Genomic DNA, 22,725 nt, shown 5'->3' on the forward strand with positions numbered 1-22,725 from the left:
TATAAGAATAAAATTTAATTAAAGAATTAAATATCTTATGTATAATATATAAAATCATACTTTATATTTTAAATAAAGATATATTCATAGAGATAATTCGTTTTTAATTTAAATATTTCAAATGCATTGTTACATGAGAAAGAAAATAGCTAAAGATTCCAAAAACTTCAAAACGCTCGCAGAATCAGGCAACGGAAATATTTCACTACAATAGAAATAACTACAGTATAAAAAATTTTAATATAATACATAAGATTTTATTTTTTCATTTTATACGCATGCCATAAAATCGAGCATTTTATAACATATCTATTTGTCTGCCTTTCAGTTCGACGCGATCGAGAATTTTTGCCGTTCATCCGCAAAATATTGTCCACCGGGTCTCCCCGGCGCACCCGGAAATCCAGGTCCTCCTGGCGAACAAGGTTTGCCGGGTGTCCCAGGGATGGAAGGTCCGAAAGGACCGCCAGGACAGCCCGGTCATCCTGGTGCCAGAGGATCTAAGGGTGACATTGGTCCTCCGGGCTTCGACGGGAGAGATGGGGTGCCGGGTGAGCCTGGTTTGGACGGCATTCCCGGTAGAAGTGGTTTGGACGGCGTACCTGGAAGCAACGGTAAGCCAGGTGCAAACGGATTGCCTGGATCGCCTGGAAGAAACGGAACAGACGGTACGTTTGAATATATAATTACTTGATAATGTAAATTGCAATCGAAGTTTTGAGAGAAATTGTGCGAGAAAATGCACTTTACTGATGTACTACAAATATAGATATATATAGATCTGAATTCATATCCCTAGCACAAAGTTGCACAAAAATTGTAGCAATATTGCAGAGTCTGTAATGTATGAGTAATTTTATTGGGTCATTAAAATAATTATGTAGGAAACCCGAGTATAACGAGCAATGTTGCAAGAAGTGACATTTTTGTTTTATAAAACATTGACATTTAACCAGCTTGAACATCCTACATATAATTATTTTGATAGTCCAACAAAATTATTTTCAGATATGTATTTAATTAAATTTTTTAATACTTCAGTAAAACCATTTTTTTCCGTGTACAAATACCAAACTAAAAATTTTACATAAAAATTATCCTTTCTACAATGCGTATCAATATTCAACAATTACGAGCCAAATTTTTTTACTTTTTATTATAATACATTTTAATTTAAAAAATGGATATTAATTTGCGCGATAATTAATTGCGAGAGAGAGAGAGAGAAAGAGAAGAGAGAAACATTTAATTTAATTTAATTCAATTTTTTAATTTATTATTGAATTAAATTTTTTTTTGCTTCTCTAAATTGTAGATTTAGTTTACTAACTTAAGTTTGTAAGATACATTGTCTTTATGTTAAAATTTTTAATTAACTCTTTAATTAAGTTGTAAATTATGTAATATTATAAATATTAGCAGAGTACAAATATTTGTCGTAATACCTCACAAATGAAAGATTGATTAAACGATTTGTATTTATATAGGAAGATCAGGGCAAATGGGACCTCAAGGGCCACCAGGATCTCGCGGTAAGTAACATCACTAGATCACTATCACTATTTCTTCATTTTATAAATATTTCACTAATCAACTTATTCATGCTTTAGGAGATATAGGTCCACCTGGTCATCCAGGAGCACCTGGAAAGGATGGCAAATCAGGCATACAAGCATACAAAATAAACATGAACGATTACAACGAGAATGACATATTAATACCGCCATCCATCGTAGGTAAGAACTACTGCTTTCATTATCTTAGCAAAATCATTGTTTTTTTTTTCCTTTTTAATAAGGTATTGAATTGTAAACATACAAAACTGCATTTGTTTACACATTCTTCATTATATTTATTATATTATTTTATATTGTGTATACATTATATCATATATGTTTTATATTACCGCAAGGCAAATTTAATAACTCTCCATCACATTGACTATCGTAATTGCGTATCTCCTATCTGCATTTTTATCGAAGATTCACAATCTTTGAAAATTGACGTTTTACAGAGATTACACCGTCGTTAAATTCAAGTGGCGTGATTTCCGTGCAAGAAGGCAACAAAATACGGCTGAGATGTGCCGCGAGTGGGAAACCTCAGCCTGTTATACAATGGACGAAAATAGACGGTTCCATGATACCGATGGGCCCTTGGCATGGTATAAACGGACTCTTTAATTCAATCATAAGTAACGAACAGATGAAGCGGAATTAACAAACCTTCTCATAAATCTTGCGACTCTAGTGAGCTCAGTTACGGGCCATACGTTCAATATCAGTCTGGTGAACCGGGAACACATGGGCGACTATATGTGCAATGCTGATAACGGAATACCTCCGGCACGATCCAAGAGGTTCAAGCTTCAAGTCAAATGTAAGCATGTTTTAATCTCAATTAAAAGGAATATATATATTTTTTGATATTTAATAATATATTATTTTAAAATATGGAAATTGTAAAATAAAAATTAAAGTATTGTATGTATATATAATAATGTTGACGATAAAGTTTCTTACATAATTAAATTAAAAAGAAGAATATATATAAATATACTATAAAATAATAACAAATAAATGTATGTTTTATACATTTTAAACAAATTTTTATGGAAAACTTTAGATCCTTATTAATTATTACTTTATTCTGGAATTTCATATTTTAAAACGCTGCATATAAAATTTCTTTATTCTACTTTTTACTTTTAATATATGTATATATTTCACTGTAAATACGAAAAATGCGCGATAGTAATGCCTTCAAAAGTTCGAAAAAATTTCGCATGCGATAGCGAGATAATACGCATAAATATTTTCTGAGTTTTGGTATTATTAGAATAACTCGGAAAGAAAACCAGTTTTGCACGAATCAATAGGCACAGATGTAGGTAAAATTGATAATCGATCGCGTTCCAGTTGCGCCATTCATTCGTATACGTAACCAAGTGGTACTTGTACGAAACCAAAATCCAGCGACATTGGAATGCGAAGTGGAAGGCTTTCCTGAGCCGGTGGTATACTGGGAACGCAGTGATGGTCGACGCCTGAAAATGTCGGATAAGTACAGAACGGAGGTTTACGACAGGCGTGATAATTACAAGGTAACCCGTCGAACTCGTATTCGTGGACTTCCGCCAAATTCGCGCACGTTATATCGTTTTTTACGCGATTTTCTTAGAGCCTTCTTTTTTATTTTAATAAGTAACTTGCACATTTTATCGTATAAATATCGATAATAAATCGTTCCTGCTCGTCTGCTATACGTTAGCAACAAATGAGGTGTCTTACAATACGTGAAACTATTCTGAAAAGCTGAAGATGAAGCTGAGAATCGCGAGAGTGACTACATCGGATCATGGGACTTACCACTGCGTGGCAAAAAACGATTTTGACACTGTCAAGGGATCCTTTATAGTAGACGGTTTGTCTTTTACCTTGTATTACCTCGTATTTCTCCTTGCATTAATAATAGAATTCTAAAGAGCCATTACGGAATTACTAATTAATTACAACATGAAGGATATAGAAGGAAGCCTCCGAGTTTGTGAGAATGTGCACTGTTATTCTACATTATCTTATAGCATAATGTTTCCAGGCAAAAATATAATATACTATTACTCGCATTTCCAATTCAACCTTCAAATGAAACAAGAAGATCGATACAAAATATTGATAAATGATATACAAATAAAAATATCAATAAAATGTTGAAAATGTGAAAAGCACGTTCTATATCCATTGTATAATTTAAAGATTTTCTTGAGATTGAAAATTTAGGGACTAATTCTGTAACTCTTAATGACAATCGTTGATGTCGTTGCGCAGATATTATGTAAAAAAAGCTGTGCAATGACGCATCAACTGTCGTTAAGAAATACAGAATCGGCCTCTTGATTTTTTTCAGCATAATTTTTTTTAAGATTGATCCTAACGCCTATCTCTAGAAAGTAATTCTGCTAATCGAATTTTCTAATTGATGGTAATAAATAATGCTAGACGACATAAAAGACGTCGAGAAATACAAATCCAGAAAGGAGGAGCACGTAACATACGGCCATCCTATGCCCATGAGCGTCGATCAGGAGCAAGAATTGTGCATCCCTTCGCAAGAAACCTGCAAGACGTGCCCAAAGTGCACATACACAGATATAATAGACCATCTGCATGTTCAACCGTTGAGCGATATTAATATTACGCGACCGCCGCCGCGGTCAACTGGTACGTTTAATCAATTCTAACTAATGTATTCCAACGGCGTTCTTGCGCAAGGTAGATCAATTAATTCTAGAGGTGCAAAGCTTCGGTGTAAACGCATACATAACGTAATGTACATTTCTCAATATAACATAGGTTTAGTATAATATATATGCATTATATATGTACATATTTAGCAAACGGATAATATTTGTCGAGAATTCTTGTCAATCGATACAATAAAATAAAATAAGAAACTAATAATGTAAAACGAAAAGGGTATCTTCTCGACGATTCTTTATAAATTTATTAGTAATATATTTTTAGCCTCACGAAATAAATAGAAATTAGGAAAAAAAATTTGCTCTGAATGAAGCGCTGCCATCCAGTCACTTAAGTCACTCTTTGTCACTTTTTTTTCCTGAATTGACATGAGATTTGTAAAACGTAAGCGTTCTATTTATGTTTTTGTTGTCTATTTATGTGTTTGTCTCCGAAAACGATTGCTATTCATTCAATGTTGCTAACTGGGTATTAGTCTGTCGGTATTAAGTTTGTCTCTTTTAATTTTCAAATAGATGGAATTAAAAGGCAATATAACTTTCGTATAGATTACATATATTTTTCGTAGATTTAAAGAACATACGTTTTTGTTTTTTGCTGCAGTTTAAAAAATTTTATATATTTTTTTATTATCTGATGAGTGTATTTATCTCTTTGCTTTATTTAGATAATGTAATATGTTGCTATGACTGCGTTCGCATTGGCGCTCACAGCGCTTGTAAGAATGTGTCTTTTTTAAATATTTAATTAACAAGGATGAAATAAAGCTTAAGCATGGGCGCCAAAGCAAATGCAATTATATGTTTGATTTAGATAGACCAGTTAAAAATAAGAGTAAATGCTATTTTTCTTTCGCTTAAATGTTCTTAATTAATTTGAAAATTTGATAAGTAGTGTTATTTTTATATTAATCCCTGAAGGGTCACATTTTCACGTAGAACAATTTTGCTGAAGTATCTAAAAAATTTAGCTAGATTTAAAAATAAATTTATTGGACCATGAAAATAATTATGTAGAAAATTCAGCATGATGACTAGTGCTGCAAAAAAATTTTGACATCAGCAACTAGCTTGAACAGTCGTTTTTAGATCTATATTTAGATAAATTTTAAGATATTTTAGCATTGTTCTTTCCATGCATAAAAAGCAATCACTATTTCACTTTTTTTGATCTGGATAGCTGCGCTGGAAAAAAATATTTAATATTTAAGATATTCATTTTATAAATTTTACATGACTGATTGAAATTTATTTTTGATTTAACTTTTAATTTATCTACCTTCGTACGAGCGCGTACATATGGCGGGTCAAGTACACAGCGGAGAACTTCCCCTTCCCCCGTGAATTAATGACTAAAGGGTCGTAATATCGCGGAAGTTTACGTAATTAACGAACTGACGGCACTCCTGTCAAACACGAGTGCCCGTAATATCGCGGACTAAAAAACGATCACGTGAACTCTCCCGACTTAAGGACGTAAAAGTTAATAAGCGACGTTGGTAAATTCGCAGAGGGTTTTATAGAAGCTATAGGAAAACCTGTGCTGAAAGGAAACATGGACGATCACTACGGAAGTTGGATGCACGACGCGTCCAACGATATCATGCCCGACAGACTTTGGGTTACTCGCCACAACGATACATCCTACATCTATGAATACAAATCGAAGGAAGACTTCAAGAACAATACGGCGCTTAACGAGATAAAATTACCCCATCCTTTCCAGGTTGGCGACTTAAGAATAACAGACAACGAGATACTTTTAATTATTGTTCATGGAAAGAACAATTTTTACTGAAGAATTAAAAAATTTAGCTAGATTTCGATTTAAAAATAATTTTGGATTATTCAAATAATTAAGTAGGACGCTCAAGTCGGTTACTACATAGAATGTTGAAACTTTTTGCAACACTACTCATCTTGAGAATCCTACATTACTGATGATCCAAAATTATGTTCAGATCTGTGTCTATATAAAGGATCTTTCTCCTATATAAAGGATCAAAATTATTCATAAATTTTTTCAGTATTCATAATTTTTCAGTATTCAAACGTTTAAGTAAATTTCCGACATTTTTTTAAATTTCTGATTAATTTTAGAACTTTTCAGAAAATTTCTCGGACTTTTTATACAAATTGAAACCTTTTTCAGAAGAAAGCCTATAGCTTTTTTAGACTTCACATTTTCTTTCGTATACGTAGAAATAAAGTCATTCCACTGATCCCAACTCATCCCAATTTTCTATATAATCAGTGTAGGATTTTTTTTAGATATTTTAATAAATCATTTTTTTATGCACGGAAAAAATTTTGCTAAAAGAATTTTAAAAATTAGCTAGATACTGATTTGAAAATAATTTTATTGGACCATTAAAATAATCAAATAATACTCAAGTTGATTACTAGAATATAAAACTTTCTACATTACTTATCATGCTTGAGAGTTCTAGATAATTATTTTGATGATCCAACGAAATTATTTTCAGATCAGATTGTATCTAACTAAATACAATTTTAAATACATATTCAGAAAAATCGTGTAGTTAGTTACACAATTCCCAGAGTTTTAAAAGTAGCTATAACATTACGATAAAATAAGGGCATGCACATATTTTCTTTAGAAAATTTTAACATCTAAACATGGAAAATGCCTGAAGCGAGAATTGAGCTTGCGATCGACATTTTCTTCCAGGGTAATGGACATGTAGTTTACGATAAATCGTTTTTCTACAATCCCTTTAATCGACCGACGGTCCTTCGATACGATCTCTACGCGTCCTCGGATCATCAGAAGTGCAAGCAGCTCTCTCCCGAATGCGAGATGCAGCTTCCGTGCTTGGAGGTCGACGGCCAGAACTACCTTTATACGCGCAATTTTACCTACACGGATTTCAACGTAGATGAAAACGGTAAAATCTGCAGACAAATTGAATGATTAAAAATATTTATTTCCACATAAAACGGAACCATTGTGGCATGACAATACAATATGTGGCGTTTCTGCAGGTTTGTGGGTCATTTACCCATTATCCCCTAATTGTAGTGGTAAAAATACGGTGGTAGTGAAAATGGATCCCACTAAAATGATCATTCAGTACGCGTGGAATATCAGTATCGATCACCGTCGCTATGGAGAGATGTTTATTGCAGGAGGCGTGCTTTATGCTATACGCAGTGTCACCGATGATACTATGGAGATACGGTAACGCGAGTGACAAATTGCTCTTAAAACTATAATCGTATGCAATAATCGTATACACATATCCCATAAAAATTCTTGGATATTTGGATTTTCAATGTTTTCTATTATCCTTAATATCACTTTTAATCTTTATTCCCAACAAACATAGATAACTGCTATAATAATTGTAAATAACTGTTAATATACAATAGATAACATATACTATTTTACATCTATGTTATGAGTTATATTCAATATTTGTTGTTTTGTAAAACTTTTAGAATAAATCTCAAGAGTGAAATCTCACTCTCTGCCTGTTTCTATCAATGTAGATTAATTTTAATCTCTCAAATTGCTCTTTTTTTTTTAATTCTTACAACTAGAGAGAGAGAGAGAGAGAGAGAGAGAGAGAAAGATGAAGGGTTAGTTGATCACACATGTAGAAATGGGCATTCAAGATTGGAAATTAAATCACTCTTTTTCAAGACTGATTCAATTTTCACTCTTCAGATATCTTCTACTCCAAAGAATTTAGAATGTGGGATTGTGCCTTTATTACTTTCAAAATATCGTTCCTTTATTTTAACAGTGACATATTTTTAAAAACGTGTTTTCAAGTTATTACACAAATGAGTTAAATATTATTCTAAGACTATAAAACAAGACCGTTTATGAATAAATTAAACTATAATATGAGACAGCCAATTAAATATTATTTTATTAATCATTAAAACTAAATTAATTTAGTTTTATAAAAAATAAAAAATTGTTAGAACTTTTACAACTTAATAGAATATTACAACTTAAAGGATAGTTTAGAAATATTTTAAATCCTTAAAATATCTTTAAAAAGGGCGATATTCTAAGAGTTCGTGAAACAAAACTCATAAAAATGTCATTTGATTATGTTAAGATAATCCTCTATTCCTTTACGATATTATTTGATTAATTAATAATTTATGTCGAGTGAAGAAATAATTTTTCTTGCTTTTTAGAACTTTAATTTTTTAAATTATGTTCACTTTTAAAATAAGAGAGCGATATATCCACGAATAATTTCGTAAAATATTTGTACTATATACTTGTACTTGCTCCTTTCTTACCTAAAAATTATTATTATTCGTAACTCGACCGAATTTCTTAGATTCGCCTTCGATCTCTACAAAAATACGACGCTGGATGTAAACTTGTCGTTTACGAATCCGTACCATAAAACCACGGCAGTTAGTTATAATCATAAGACTAAGGTACGTGTTTTACCGAGATAGAGTCTTCCACTATTTTGTTGTTTCGCTTTCGTGTAATCCATTTCGTTTTAGGAGTTATACACATGGAATAAAGGCAATCGATTAGCCTATCCCGTGAAATGGCAGGAGGTAACTGAGAGGGAACCATCTTCACGATACACGCATGTACCTCGAAGAAATGCACGTAGGAGCATCACTAATCGCCGCGAGAACGTTAATTAAACAAGTTTGACGTGTAACGAGTTCTCTCCCTTCGAGCCTTTTCGCGAGCGTATTTATCTTGTAACACGTGCCAAAAATAAAACAGTTTAAACGAGATTAGTCAATGGGTATAATTATTGCTTATTAACAAATTCAGAAATTATAATGATGCTAAGAACCATCAGATTTACATTTAAGTATAATCGTGCAAAATAATACAGAATCATGTATAATCGTAACATAATTTTTAAAATTGTACTTTTAAGAGGATATGTAATAAGGACAAAAATATATATAAGAGAAAATGCGTATAAACTTCTTTTTTAAAATAATTAGTTATCATTTATCGATAGCCTTATTATATAATGTACATTATTTATATATAACATCCTTTTACTTAATTAATAACAGAAAATTTAAATTTTAAAAATAAAATCATTATAATTGCTGAGTAAATGAAAAGAGAACAGTCATGGCGCTCAGTCGGTTATCTTATAAGAATTCTAATGAGTAATATGTATTACTTTTTATCTAATGTTTTATTATTATAAAAAATTAAAATTTATTTAAAATAATGTACTATAATAACTAATGTTATTTTCTGAAATTTTTTTGGGACAGCCTGATGATTGCTCTGATCTAATAAGCTACATTGATAAAAACTACTTTATTTTCTTATATATCACTAAATAAAAATTTAATATATTTAATAATTATTTTAATAGGTTTTCTTCAAAACTATGATCCTATTATCTGATTCTACAACAAATTTGAGAAGAATTCAATTTAAAATTAACATATTAATACATTTTTTAGATGATTGCCACCATTCTACTGTTTCTCATATATATTTCGTTTAAAATTAACAATGTTGAACAATTTAAATAATTTTGCTAACAAGGGGAGACTCTGGAATGACCCAATTTCAATAAAACTTGGCTTATAGGATTGTAGAGTGTGTTTCCTTGAATAAAAATCACCTGTCATTTGGGCGTAGACGTCTACCGTTTTCAAGATATCTCAATATTAAAAATGACAACGGCATTTCCTTTAGAGTTTATTAGAACGTTCATACTCGAATATTTGTAGCGTAGTGGATATGATAATCACTTCCTTCATTTTAACGCAATATTCATAATAAGCTGTATATACTCTAGCTGTATATACGCTTGATACGAAGTATTATTAATTATCTGCTCGATATAAAGTGTTTATTTACAAATTGATACAAAGTGTTTATTTACAAATTGATACAAAGTGTCGATATGAATTATCTATTTGATATTTGAGGTGTTATTAAAAACGTTTTGAGAATAACTACAAAAAATGTAAACAGAGCGGAATATCAACGAAACATTGGAGAACGTTTCCATCACTACGTTATAAATAGTACAAATACTCGAGTATGAACTTTCTAATAAACTCTAAAGAAAATGTCGTTACCAACTTTAATATTGAAATATCTTGGAAACGGTAGACAGTCTACACTCAAATGAAGGGTGATTTTTATTCAGGGGACATACCCTGCCAAGTTTCATTGAAATTAGTGAGGGTCACTCCGGAGCCTCCCTTTGTAAGATAAAGATAAAGAAGAATAAATTTACTAAAATATACATTAAATATTGCTGAGTAAATTTCTTCTCAAATTTATTAAATTAGCATGCGATATACTCGCAGAACCTAAACTAACAGCAACATCAGTATGCAATCATTTGCAGAAAACAAATAATTATTAGTGTTATAATTTCTCAACATATTAAAATATAAATATAACATAAAATATAAATGTAACGTAACACATGTTGTATATAACAGTTATATTGTTGAATGAGAAAATATATTATTGGCTGCGTTCAGTGGACTCAACAGTTGAGTGACCACTCGCTGTTATTGATGTATTCTTTTAAAGCACCCAATCAGCATTTTGGATCCGGAAGAATACATCAATAGCAGCTCACTCAACTGCTGAATCCGCTGAACGCAGCTGATGTTAATTATAACGTGAGAAATTACAACATTGATGTTACTGTTATAGTTATCGATAATAACGTTAATAATAGTGATAATGTCACTGTTAGTTGCGAGTAGTTAAATGCGAGCGTAAATACATTCTGCGAATATATTTACGCTCGCGTTTATGTAAACAGATAATCATATGAGTAGAGTTACTTTATTTATTAGTAATATATTGTAATACTTGTTTATTAGTAATATATTGTAATGTTTTCATTCATTACTGTATAGTGTATCAGAAAAAACAATAATTTCGCGAATGTAAATTTCTGACATTGAAAAAGATCCGAACTAGGATCGAAACGTTTGGAGTTTGTATGAGAAATTAAATAAAGGAAATACTTCACATCGAGATCTAGTGCATGGCTTACAATGCAAGGCATTAATTCATTAAACAGATAATATCAAAGATTAGTTAAAATGGGCGTTAACATATTAGTTTCAACATTACTATCTTCCATAAATAAGTAGTTACGTTATAAGATAACATTTTTCTTATCGTTCAAAGTTTGGATAGATAAAGTGTAGATGTGATATATTATTGTATATAGTTATGTAACAAAAGAGATCAATTGATTGCAATGATGAATTAACACTTTGTGACTCATCTTTGATTGAATCTTCACAGTTACAATATCAAACGCGTCTATGCTCACGAGAAGCAATTGCAATGAGACAAAACCGTTGACGCGTTCCGCTCTTCCCTTGCAGATACGATCCTTTGCACTTCCGACCCTTTTGTCGATTTTTACAGGTTCCGCGATGATAAAACATAAATCGAGGTGTGTGTGTGTATGTGTGTGTGTGTTATGTGTGTGTGATTGAATTGATAACATTAATCATCACCCTCTTACTATTTCATAGTAATATGGAAGGGGAGCATGGCGAACGTGAAATTATTATATATAGTACGGTTATAAAACAGTACGGTTATAAATACGACCGCGGTAGGATCGACAGACAAGTCTCGTCACGTTCACGAGCTCGGTTACGAGCTCGGCTCCAGTAGAATTATACGTACGGTCCTTGTTGAGCAAGTTAGCCTAGGCTTATCTCTGCAGAAGATCGGAGACGTGACGACATTGCTCGGTTATCGGCACCAGCTCGCGGTTCGGTTATGGGTACAACCGTCAGTACTTTGAAGTAAGTCTTCGGAAGTGATAATTATATTTCAACACTTTCCTTGTTATACAATACTTTATTACGCTTGATTGCTTTGCTGAGGTCGTTATAACATTACGATCGGGAACAGAGATCTCTATCTCGATAAGAATAAGTGCTTACATTAAATCCATGTATTTTACTATGTTGACAAAAATTCATTGACATACTATCTATATGTAATGTGTGATGAATGACAAATCAAGATATCCAAATTTTAACATAGATTTCATAAAGAGAAAATTGATGTGAATTTATTCACATGAATTCTATCCTATCTTCTAATTTTATCTCCCTGTTAAACATAAAATTTCATGTTGAATTAATTTTGAGGAAAAATTATTTAATGAAATTACAGTTTCATTCATGTATGGATATCATAACAATGAACTTTTGAATTTTGTCCATGTAAAATACAAATTCAATAAGATACCACGAATCTGTTCTCATCGGTAATAATTTCGAGTTCTCAAAGATCATGACCTTTACAAGAACTTAAAAAAAAAGTTATAAAATTGTAATAATGTCGGACTATGCGAAATTTGTAATTTGAAATTTGCTATTCGTATGAGATTCGCGAATAGTGTGTAGATGTATTCGTTGAATTTACACTAATGACTTCTTTTTGACAAAAAAAATAAAAGAGTGTGAACACTACGATTAATGACCAATCATGCAAGCCTCGATTGCTCACATCACTTGGTTAATTAAAAAATTTTCTCCTTGGTGATACACTGAAACATTTTCAGGCATCGGTCAAAGTGAACGGATGTATGCAATCAGTTAATTCTTCTAGTCGAACAATATTATTGCATAATATTTATATGTTCTTAACTTTTTAATTGTTTGAGCTATCGTTATTTTTCTTATTATTAAATTATCATATTAAATAAGAATATAATTAAAATAGGTTTTTTTAAGATTTTTCTCAATTGATGTAAATCAATACAATAACAATATCTAGTAGAATCAACACAAGATGTCCTGACAACCTGGCTCTAATAGGTATTATTATTGTATTAAATAAAAAATTATGAATAAAATTATATAATTGTATAATTGGGAATCGTATAAAGATCTATACTACACGAATGATAAATCTTCGCGAATCTTATATAAATAGTGAATCATCACGAATTATAAATTATTTCGCAATTTGAGTTTTAACGCAAGATTGCTTAACAAGTTTACTTAAAAAAACATTTTTTCTAAATTTAAACCGTAGTCCGATTTATGCCCACACGCTTAAAATTTAAATTATATTTCATTCTATTTTATAGCAGCAACTAGTTTTAAGAATTTTATCGATCCTCATTATAACGACGTCAGGCTTTTTAATTTACACTTTGCAATTTTAATGTGGTAATAAAAATACTCTTTCCTCGATCATTCTTATGTCTTCTTTTCTACTATATTTCTTTGCAAGAATTGTTTACATAATGAGACGCAAGAACAGTTAAACTTCCATTTGCAGAATAAAGTTCGTAATCAACAGTGACACGTAAACTGCTTCGTAACGTTTAATTGCTCCGCGACTGTTTTTATCTTGCGTATCTATGTGTGCTTATGCTTCTGCTTGTGTTGGAAATGTAAAAAATAAATGCAGTTACGCCTTTATAATTCGTGCAATTTGTTACGTAATATAATGACAGCGATTTCTAACTTTCATCTTGCAACATTCTTAAATACACGTTACGTGATAAAAACATTGCTTGTTGAGCGATCTGTACTTTTTCATCAAACGATCTTTAAACGATACTTGAAAAAATATGCAAGTCATTTTCGAAGAAATGCATACTGTTTACAAATTTACCTAAATGTTCTATGCTAATTTTCTCTTACATCAATAGAATGTTCAAAATAATGTCTACATTCCTCGAGACAATCGTTTGACGTTTATCATTAATAATAAAATAATAAATTACACAGAAAAACAATAATGTTTCAAGTTCAAATGACTGGACTCCTGTATTCTTCAGAATAATAAAAACTATATCAGTGAAAAATGAAGCGATTCTACGAATTTCTCTTATTAGTATTTAATTCAATTCTACTGCAATATTATTCTTCTTCGCCTTTATGAGCATAATTTCATCTTTTTTCGTTATGTAACATTTTTTGCTTCACAAAAGAATAATCGTAGTTAATGCCTATTTCGTTTTGCTAAAGTAACTCGATACTATCGACTTTCAGTTATGATAAATGGAATCGATGAACAACAAAGTCATAAGCGAAATCGACTGCTCGGCTCGATTGTGAATTCAGGATAGAAACGTTGAAATGTCGAAACGTCGATATATTTTCTACGAGGCATGCAATATGCATCGGAAATATGAAAAACTTGATAATCGCAACGAGAGTTTAACACAATAGCGTATATAAGAAGTGCATTTTTCACATTAAATACAAACTTTCTTTAAAAAGTTAAAGTTTGAATTTCAGTAAAAAAATTTTTATGTATAATTATAGCTTTTAGTTTTTATACTAGTATACATAATTATTTTTAGGCTTTTATATTATCTTCAAAGATGCCAGAAAGTTTGCGGATTATTCATTGCTAATATCAACATTTCGTGAACCTTACTGTTCATTTTACCTTACTAAGGTGAGAAGCGCACTAAAACTCTAGATATATCAAAGTAGCACAATCCTTTCATTTGAGCCGAAATGTCTTTCGAAACAACTTTCCTATTTACCATTTTGACCGTTATTTCGACCTAGTGATTTGTAGACCACTAAGCGCTTTGTTAGTATTATTGGTATATGATATAGTTAGTCGAAAATGGAGGTTACCTTTGCATTACTAGAACTTTAAAGCGCACAGTATTAGTGCGCTCTTTATCCTAATGAAGTGAATGGCAAAGTCACGAAATGTTGGCATTAGCAATAAATAAAAAGTATTTATATATATTCGCAATAATTCGCAAATTTTTTGATATCTTTGAATGAATATAATTGTGTGTAATTATGTATAATTATATATAACCATTTACATATGCAAAACTATATGTATGAAACATTTTTATCGAGATTATAAAATAATTTGTGATATATGAGTGTGTCAATGTTTCAATCTGTTTCCTGCTTTCTTCACAGCTTTCTGATATTTGTATCTCTTCTTTTATCTAGCTGTAGCATTTATCGGGGGGAAATAGGTATCAAAAACTGAAATTGATACAATTTCAGTGAACTCATATTTTGAGATACATCATACGAAAAGTCATTTATATGTCTATACGTTTTTCCTATATTTTCAATATCGAACATGTAAATGGAGTCGATATAGAGATATCAATTTTTTATCCAGTTTAATTATTTAACGCTCTCATCTGTGTATGCATCCGATTTGTGCAAGAAAAAAATCGATACATTGTTGAGCAAATGCAACGAGAATATTTCATGTATTTTTGTAGTAGACTTGGAAATATCGAGAAATGAGTGCATACAATAAAAAACAAGTCTGCAATAATTTTTTTATTCTTAAGCTAAATAATAAAAAACAAATGACTAATTGTTTCGCAATCTTCGTAGAGCGAATTCTTCTTAATCTTCGATCAGTTTTGTTGTATAGAACAACAAACGAATTAAAGTAAATTGCATAACATGATAAAGTTAAAAACGTGTACTAAATAATAATATATAAAAAAAAAATAATAATAATGATAATTTTATGTATTATATTTTATGTGTATATATATATATTTTTTTTGCACATAATAATAACAAAGTAATCTTAAATCTTTTTTCTAGTTAAAGAAAACAAGTTATTGAATTATTGAAATTTCACAACTTTAAAACTCAATTATTATTTTATCATAATTAAGAAGGGACAAAAAGTAATACATTATAAAATCGATTGTCATTTGAGATTTTTAAGATTAGCAAAATTTAAGTTCACAGATTCATTTTAAATTGTGTTTCTTGCAGTGCGCTTAAATATAGATACTAGTTACTATTACATTGCAAAATTGTACAGTTAAGATTAGATATTGTCTACGGATGTGAGTTATCAACATTTGTCAGCGTTACGATCTTTAGTTATTTCCGTACAATAATCATGTCATTTACGAATCTGAATACATTAATACCACAAAATATGAGTATATAGGACGTATTAACGACGCGTCCAAACAATTTTCTTACAAGGTGAATACTGATTCTACTACGTCGCAAATGACAAAATTGATCGTTATGTTATTATTTAAAGAAGAAAAAACGAGCATTATATGGTTACTCTTAGAAAAGAAAAATTACTCTATTATTTGTTAATGACATTGGCGACCATTAATCATGCGATCACAGCGCATAAATGCTTTTGTGACGAATTATGCATCTTACGAATGGATTGTAACAAGTATGATTATATAAACTCGTTAGATCGCATGTTTTGCTACTACATACGCAGTATTTCAAATCGAAAAAAATCACTTGATTGTCATGTTTGCATGTTAAAAAAAATTTTTATTTCAAGTATCTATTTTTTTATATATATCCTTTCCTTTAATCTTTAGTTCTGGTTTTTCGAAATTCTTCTACACGTAGAGAATTTTGTTTTAAAATTTACTCCGAAAATATGGTAGTTGTGGTACAACACAATATTTTAAAGATTTTTACCATACACTTTAGTAAAATTAATCGAACTTATTTTATACTTTATTGTAGTTTTATTAATAAATGAGGAAGATTTACATTAAAATTCTTGGAAATACAATGTTGTCCCACGATTATCATATTTTCAGGGTAAACTCTAAGAAAAAATTCTTTCCGTGTACTTACTATGCATACATGACAACATTATGAATACTCGACTTTGATCTATCATTCTGTCCCCATTTTTTCTCATTTCCTATTCCTCGTTTCTATTAGAAAACCTGTTATATCCAAGGTCTGCAATTTACTATTGTGGAATTTTTGATTAACAAAAAAAGAAAGGAAAGAGTACAAAATGGCGACCTTTTTTATTTTTTATTAAACTTTACAGACTCAAAATCTTAAAAATAAAAATAAACAATCCATACAAGGCCAATAAGAATCACAGGCTGATGAAAGTGCCAACGATTAAATTCTGTACTATTAATCGATTGTGTGAAGTCTTCTTTATTTTAAATCGATTCTATTTGGTTATTTTAAGTCGGTTCTATTTGGAGTCATCCTCAACAATGCATACATCAAATCATTTTATTGAGTCTTCCGTTAGACATGAGTCACAAATAGGTTTTTTAGTGTCTCGATTTGTCCTTTTATAATTATAAATTGTTCGCTAACGCTTTTGACTACTCGGAGAGGAAGGTTTATAAATCATTAATATGTACAAAACTGAGACAGTTATAAATCGAAATAATTGTTATTTAATATAAAGTTCCAAAGCTTCAGAAACATGTTGAGCTTTTCCTTTTTAGGTGAGTTGCTTGGATATGTTTTTTTCTTATTGACTCAATTTTAATTTCATATATGTCTGATCAGAATCCACTTAAATTGGGAACCTGTTTATGACTCATGTTTAATGAAAAACTCAATGAAATGATTTGATATGTGTATTGCTAAAGAGGAGTCCGAAGGGAGCCGAAATGTTTAAAATACAGAAGATTCCACACAATTGATTAATAGTACAGAATTTAATTGTTGACACCTTCATCAGAGAGAGAGAGAGCCTGTGACTCTTATTGGTCTTGTTATGGATTGTTTATTTTTATTTTATTTTTTATTTTGTGCTATTTGTTCCCTTCTTTTACAATTGCGAATTGCGATGCTAACAGTCAGTAAAAAATCATATATATTGGCCGTAACCATATGCCATAATTTGTAAGAATTGATTAATCGAGTATTCCCCTTTCATTCAATTGTAAGAGAGAAATGCTCGACTGTGATTAGACAATTCTTACAGATAACAGCATACGGCACACGGCCAATAAGTTATTTCTAAAAGTTGAATCTGTATTAAGCCCGCAGTTGTACTACTATCACAAATATTTGAGTTGGCGTTCATGTACAACTTTTTAAAAAGGTCACAGTTGATTTTAAATCTAATTCTTGGATTCCTTTGGTGTGGATTTCCATACTAAGTTAAATTTTGGGTGTGGAGTACTCCACGATTCCACATTACAGTTGCTGGGCCTGGTTAATATACCATTACTAAACTACATTGTAAAACACGATATATTCAAAACCTTTTTTTTATATTGATCTTGATCTTGTCATTTTAGTACGCTATTTCATGTCTCAGATCTCCGATTTTCTGCCATTTTCTATACTTAAATCTATTATATACAATTAATTTTGTGTGTGTGTGTGTGTGTGTGTGTGTGTGTGTGTGTGTGTGTGTGTGTGTGTGAGTGTGATTAATTAATTTCTTTCTTTATATATATTTTATACGTTAATATATACATTTTATTATTATAAATGTATATATAATTATACCCCCCTTTTCTCCCTCTTTCCAAGCTAAGACCAAATTAAAAATACGTTCAGATAAATTGCAATTTACAATATATTTAAAAATATATTGCAAATTGCATAATTTTTAAAAAGCAACTAATATATGTTTTCTTTACATCAATTGTTTTATCTCATTATTTCATACATAAAAGTACGTTTACAAAAAAGTTAGTAGTTTACGAGATATTTTTAAAAATTTTTTTATAAAAAAACTTAGAATCAAGATCATTGTATGAATAAATCAATTAATTGTAAGAAAAGTTCTTCTGCACTGTTATAATACGGTCAATGTTAGATGTTGAAATAATAATTTTGTATACTTTCCTTTTAAGTTTTCCTTTTAAATATTTTTCATGAATATTATTGTTTATGTCATGAGATAATTGTAGATATGTATAACTTAATAATTATAGAAAAATAATAAATTATTGCTATTATACTAATATTATTATTAATTTTTCTCAAACATATTTTAATGAAATATATGCAATAGAATTTGTACATGTTAAAAATAATAAAATATTACCAATAAATTCCAAAGAAACAAAAATAGTTAATATTAGATAGTCTTAAAAATAGTATATTATAATTAAGAGATATTTATTTTACGCTATATATATATATATATATAAAGGAATAATAATACTAATAATATAAAATACTATACTAACAATAAATATATAATAAAAAACGATAGCATTTTTAATAGCACAAAATAATTAATAATAAAGCAAGATTAAGGATACGGAAAAAACAGTCACAAAAATATAATCAACAAATATATAACTCAAGAGTAAAAGACTCCTCGATCAGTGCGCTCCTCATCTTGAACATGGCGATAACCCGCAAATCTTCTATGATATCTTTAAAAATAAGATCCATAAAAGCCTAAAAAGCTATGTTATATATTTGTTCATTATATCTGATTCGATTTGATCCACTCCTTATTTTCCTATGCAAACTTTCTGATATCTTTGAATTACATATTGTATACATAAAGAAAAAAGAAGATATTATATGTACATAAAATAACATTGTGAGACATGTATGCGTATTATAGATTTAAAATAAAATTCTTTTTTTATATGAGAAACTTGAAATTAAACGATAATTATATGACGTTCTAGAGATTACTCTACAGCATTAAATCATACTCATAATTCCATATAATCTTGCAGAATCTTTTCTTTATTTTTCTCGCAAATTAATGTTACACTGTGCTGAGTAAGTTTATGGCTCGAGGCAACAACTCCTCATTAATATTCTTATATCCTCTTCTTTGTTGAATTAATCTCGCGTGTTGATTTGCGGCAATAAATTACAATTAACAGCCTTTCTGTCTCATATAGGGCTGTCATCTGTCTTTTTTCCTCGGACATCGTCCTCTTCTTTAGGAGGATTTGTCAAAGTGTTTGAGGTAATTATTTAGAACACTTTTGGAAAATTCCTTTGAATGTCTTCGAACGTCCTACAAGAAAATGATGTCCGGGGGAAAAAAAGGACGGATATGGCAACTCTAATCTTAAGACAATTTAATAAAAAAACAAATCTTGATAACAAAAGATGTAAAAATATGTACAATTACAATAAATATAAATTCTTATCTCGTATTTATTACATTTAGAAAACAATAATAGACAGTTGCTTGAATGTGAGATGCATTGTCTGATATGCAACGTATTCGTAAACAGCAGCATTATATTATGCTTGTTTGAATACTCATAAATCTTACAATTTGTCTTAAAATATTAATAATCTCATAATAATTGATAGAGGAAGAAATATCTTTCTCAAAATTGCGAGACTTTTTCAGCAATGATGGGATCATGCCAAAAATACGATTCATGCTAAATGTCATATCGTTTTTTTAATAAATTTGTATTCAAGCCAAAAATAATTTTACTTGTTGTACTTACTATTTATCTACTTGTATTTGATAATTCATGCTTTTTTAAGTGATGGTTAAAGATTTTAATGATTCATCCCACACGTGCACAATGCAAAATTTTCAAAATTTCTTCATTCAATAACTATAAAAAAATCATTTTCTCACATCTGCGCTAATAACTTAAATCATCATGATATACTATGTCTATAAACTTATTTATGATTCATTCCAAGAATGATGCATCAATATATTTTTGCTTGCACGCATTCATCTTTACTGCTATAATTATTGCTTGATGCAAAGTGAAAAGCAAGGACGTTAAAAAAGTGCTAATCTTAGCAATTAAAAGTAATATGTTTTTTGTACAGTTTTTAAGCTACAGAATCTGGTTCTGATGTTCAAGAAATTTAAATTTATCGGGGAAATATTAAAATCATCATAGCACTTAAAATATAAGCTATAAAGCTATTAAACATTTAGTAAATTTATGACATGTGTTATTATGAATATATTAATTTCTTTTTTTTCTACTAATAAAACACGTAAATGTTCTTATCTCTAATAGTTCATGTTCTGCTTGATAAAAAAAGTAAAAAAGTAATTAAAAAATAAGGAGTAATATCTAAAAAAATAGGAATAGAATCTTGAATTTGAAAGCGTTATTGTTTATCATTTTAAAAGCCCAATTTCAAGATCTTCTTTTTATTCATGAGCTTAGCAAGCAGCAATGAACAACGTTCTCAAGTGCTATCTCTCTCTCATGATTTAAAATCAAGATTTAAAATAATTTCTATTAATATTCCCTCTATTTTTAGGTATTGATAATTTTGTATTTTTTCGAACTAATATTTTAAAAGATATATATCCTGATTTTATTAGTTTCCTAACAAATTAAAATTTATTAATGTTAGAATCAGATTCTACAACTAAACAATTATAAAAAAAATACTTTACCTAATGTTCTTACTTATCATTCTAGGAATACAAATTGATATTTTTTGAATATACTCTTTATAAAATATCTGATAATTATCTCATTATCATTTCTTCGTATTTCAAAAGGCGTACGAATATCTAATAATTAAGACTAATTGGTGAACCAAGGATTACCAGTACGTGCATTGGCACAATTGATGAACAACGATAATGTAAGTTTTAAATATTGTCAAAAAATTTATAATACACGTCATATTATACGTCATGCGACATAATCAATATAAATCCGTATTCAGCTTTATTCATTTTCGGAAACATTCGACTCTAGACATATATCTGGAAACACGATAGCGTCTCGGCGTTAAGACAAGCAAAGCGTATTATATTTTACGATAAAAGTTGTAAGATAAATACTTTTCACTTATTATTCAGTTATATTGTAAACTAAATTATATATATAGTAAATTAAATAGTAAACTAAAAAGTGATAAAATAATTTATATATATTCTGTAACATCCATGTTATACTTCCTCAATTGATAATAATGTTAACATTTTATTCAATCTAATTTATGTTTCACAGGGAGAGTGAAAAATCCATTAAATTTATTATAAATGGAACACCACACACGAGTACGTATTCTTCAAATTTATAACATATAATTAAAAGTGAAAAGTTACAATTCTATTAAACAGCAAGATAACTAATTTCGTTATTTACATGACGGTAGAAACTGTAGAATTTAATTATATGCACGTAATATAATTATATATGCAGGAAAATGTAGTTACGTTGTTGGCAGAACCATTACATTTCAGCTATGAAAATTTAATTGTGATGCTTTAAACATTCAACTGTAAAGATTTAATTATGGTGGGCTTTTGTAAAATTTCGCATCAAATTAAAATCCTATATTACTCATATCTGTACTTTCTACATATCTGAACCATAACTATCGTTTTAATTTTACAATCGCTTTCAGTATCGGGGGACATACCGGCTGATACGTCCCTCAACGTCTACATTCGCGATTATGCGAAACTTCGCGGCACAAAATCGATGTGCCACGAGGGTGGCTGCGGCGCCTGTATCGTGACTGCGGAAATCAAGGGCAAGATAATGGCTGTAAACTCCTGTCTCGTACCAATACTAATCTGCGACGGGTGAATCAATCGAGATGTTATATTTAAATTTTACCCTAAAAAAAGAAATTAATGAAACTTTATGACACTTCTTTTCTCGTTAGAAAATACCCTGAAAAAAAATTTATGGAATTTTAATAAATATTTATTTAGATATTACTAATGGGACCATTTGCTTACAGAAAAGAAATATTTATTCGATTAAAAAAAATAATATTTAAATTAAGTATAATTTTTTTTAATTAAACAAATATTTTTTTAT

At 29.8% G+C, this 22,725-nt stretch overlaps 2 protein-coding genes across 4 annotated transcripts in view; both read left to right on the forward strand.

Annotated features, from left to right (window-relative positions):
• Positions 1 to 9,004, forward strand: part of LOC108757103 — a 16,698-nt gene extending 7,694 nt beyond the window's left edge. Inside the window, exons 10-22 of the mRNA XM_018501467.1 lie at positions 329 to 668; positions 1,488 to 1,532; positions 1,611 to 1,736; positions 2,015 to 2,164; positions 2,251 to 2,379; positions 2,919 to 3,103; positions 3,315 to 3,423; positions 3,999 to 4,220; positions 5,770 to 5,984; positions 6,951 to 7,167; positions 7,265 to 7,460; positions 8,584 to 8,686; positions 8,759 to 9,004. Of these exons, the coding sequence (XP_018356969.1) occupies positions 329 to 668; positions 1,488 to 1,532; positions 1,611 to 1,736; positions 2,015 to 2,164; positions 2,251 to 2,379; positions 2,919 to 3,103; positions 3,315 to 3,423; positions 3,999 to 4,220; positions 5,770 to 5,984; positions 6,951 to 7,167; positions 7,265 to 7,460; positions 8,584 to 8,686; positions 8,759 to 8,908 (2,187 nt within the window). The 3' untranslated portion in view covers positions 8,909 to 9,004. The remainder of the gene's footprint in view (positions 1 to 328; positions 669 to 1,487; positions 1,533 to 1,610; positions 1,737 to 2,014; positions 2,165 to 2,250; positions 2,380 to 2,918; positions 3,104 to 3,314; positions 3,424 to 3,998; positions 4,221 to 5,769; positions 5,985 to 6,950; positions 7,168 to 7,264; positions 7,461 to 8,583; positions 8,687 to 8,758) is intronic.
• Positions 9,005 to 11,840: 2,836 nt separating this feature from the next.
• Positions 11,841 to 22,725, forward strand: part of LOC108757100 (xanthine dehydrogenase/oxidase-like) — a 19,838-nt gene continuing 8,953 nt past the window's right edge. The window contains exons 1-4 of one of the 3 annotated variants that reach the window (XM_018501450.1): positions 11,841 to 12,043; positions 21,447 to 21,532; positions 21,904 to 21,953; positions 22,304 to 22,484. In XM_018501450.1, coding sequence (XP_018356952.1) covers positions 21,531 to 21,532; positions 21,904 to 21,953; positions 22,304 to 22,484 — 233 coding nt within the window. In that variant the 5' untranslated portion in view covers positions 11,841 to 12,043; positions 21,447 to 21,530. Of the gene's footprint in view, positions 12,044 to 21,380; positions 21,533 to 21,903; positions 21,954 to 22,303; positions 22,485 to 22,725 lie in introns of those variants that run through there. The other 2 variants (XM_018501449.1, XM_018501451.1) reach the window with 2 other exon arrangements.

Source organism: Trachymyrmex septentrionalis, unplaced genomic scaffold (assembly GCF_001594115.1).
Source record: "Trachymyrmex septentrionalis isolate Tsep2-gDNA-1 unplaced genomic scaffold, Tsep1.0 scaffold132, whole genome shotgun sequence".
In the NCBI taxonomy this organism is placed as follows: Eukaryota; Metazoa; Arthropoda; class Insecta; order Hymenoptera; family Formicidae; genus Trachymyrmex; species Trachymyrmex septentrionalis.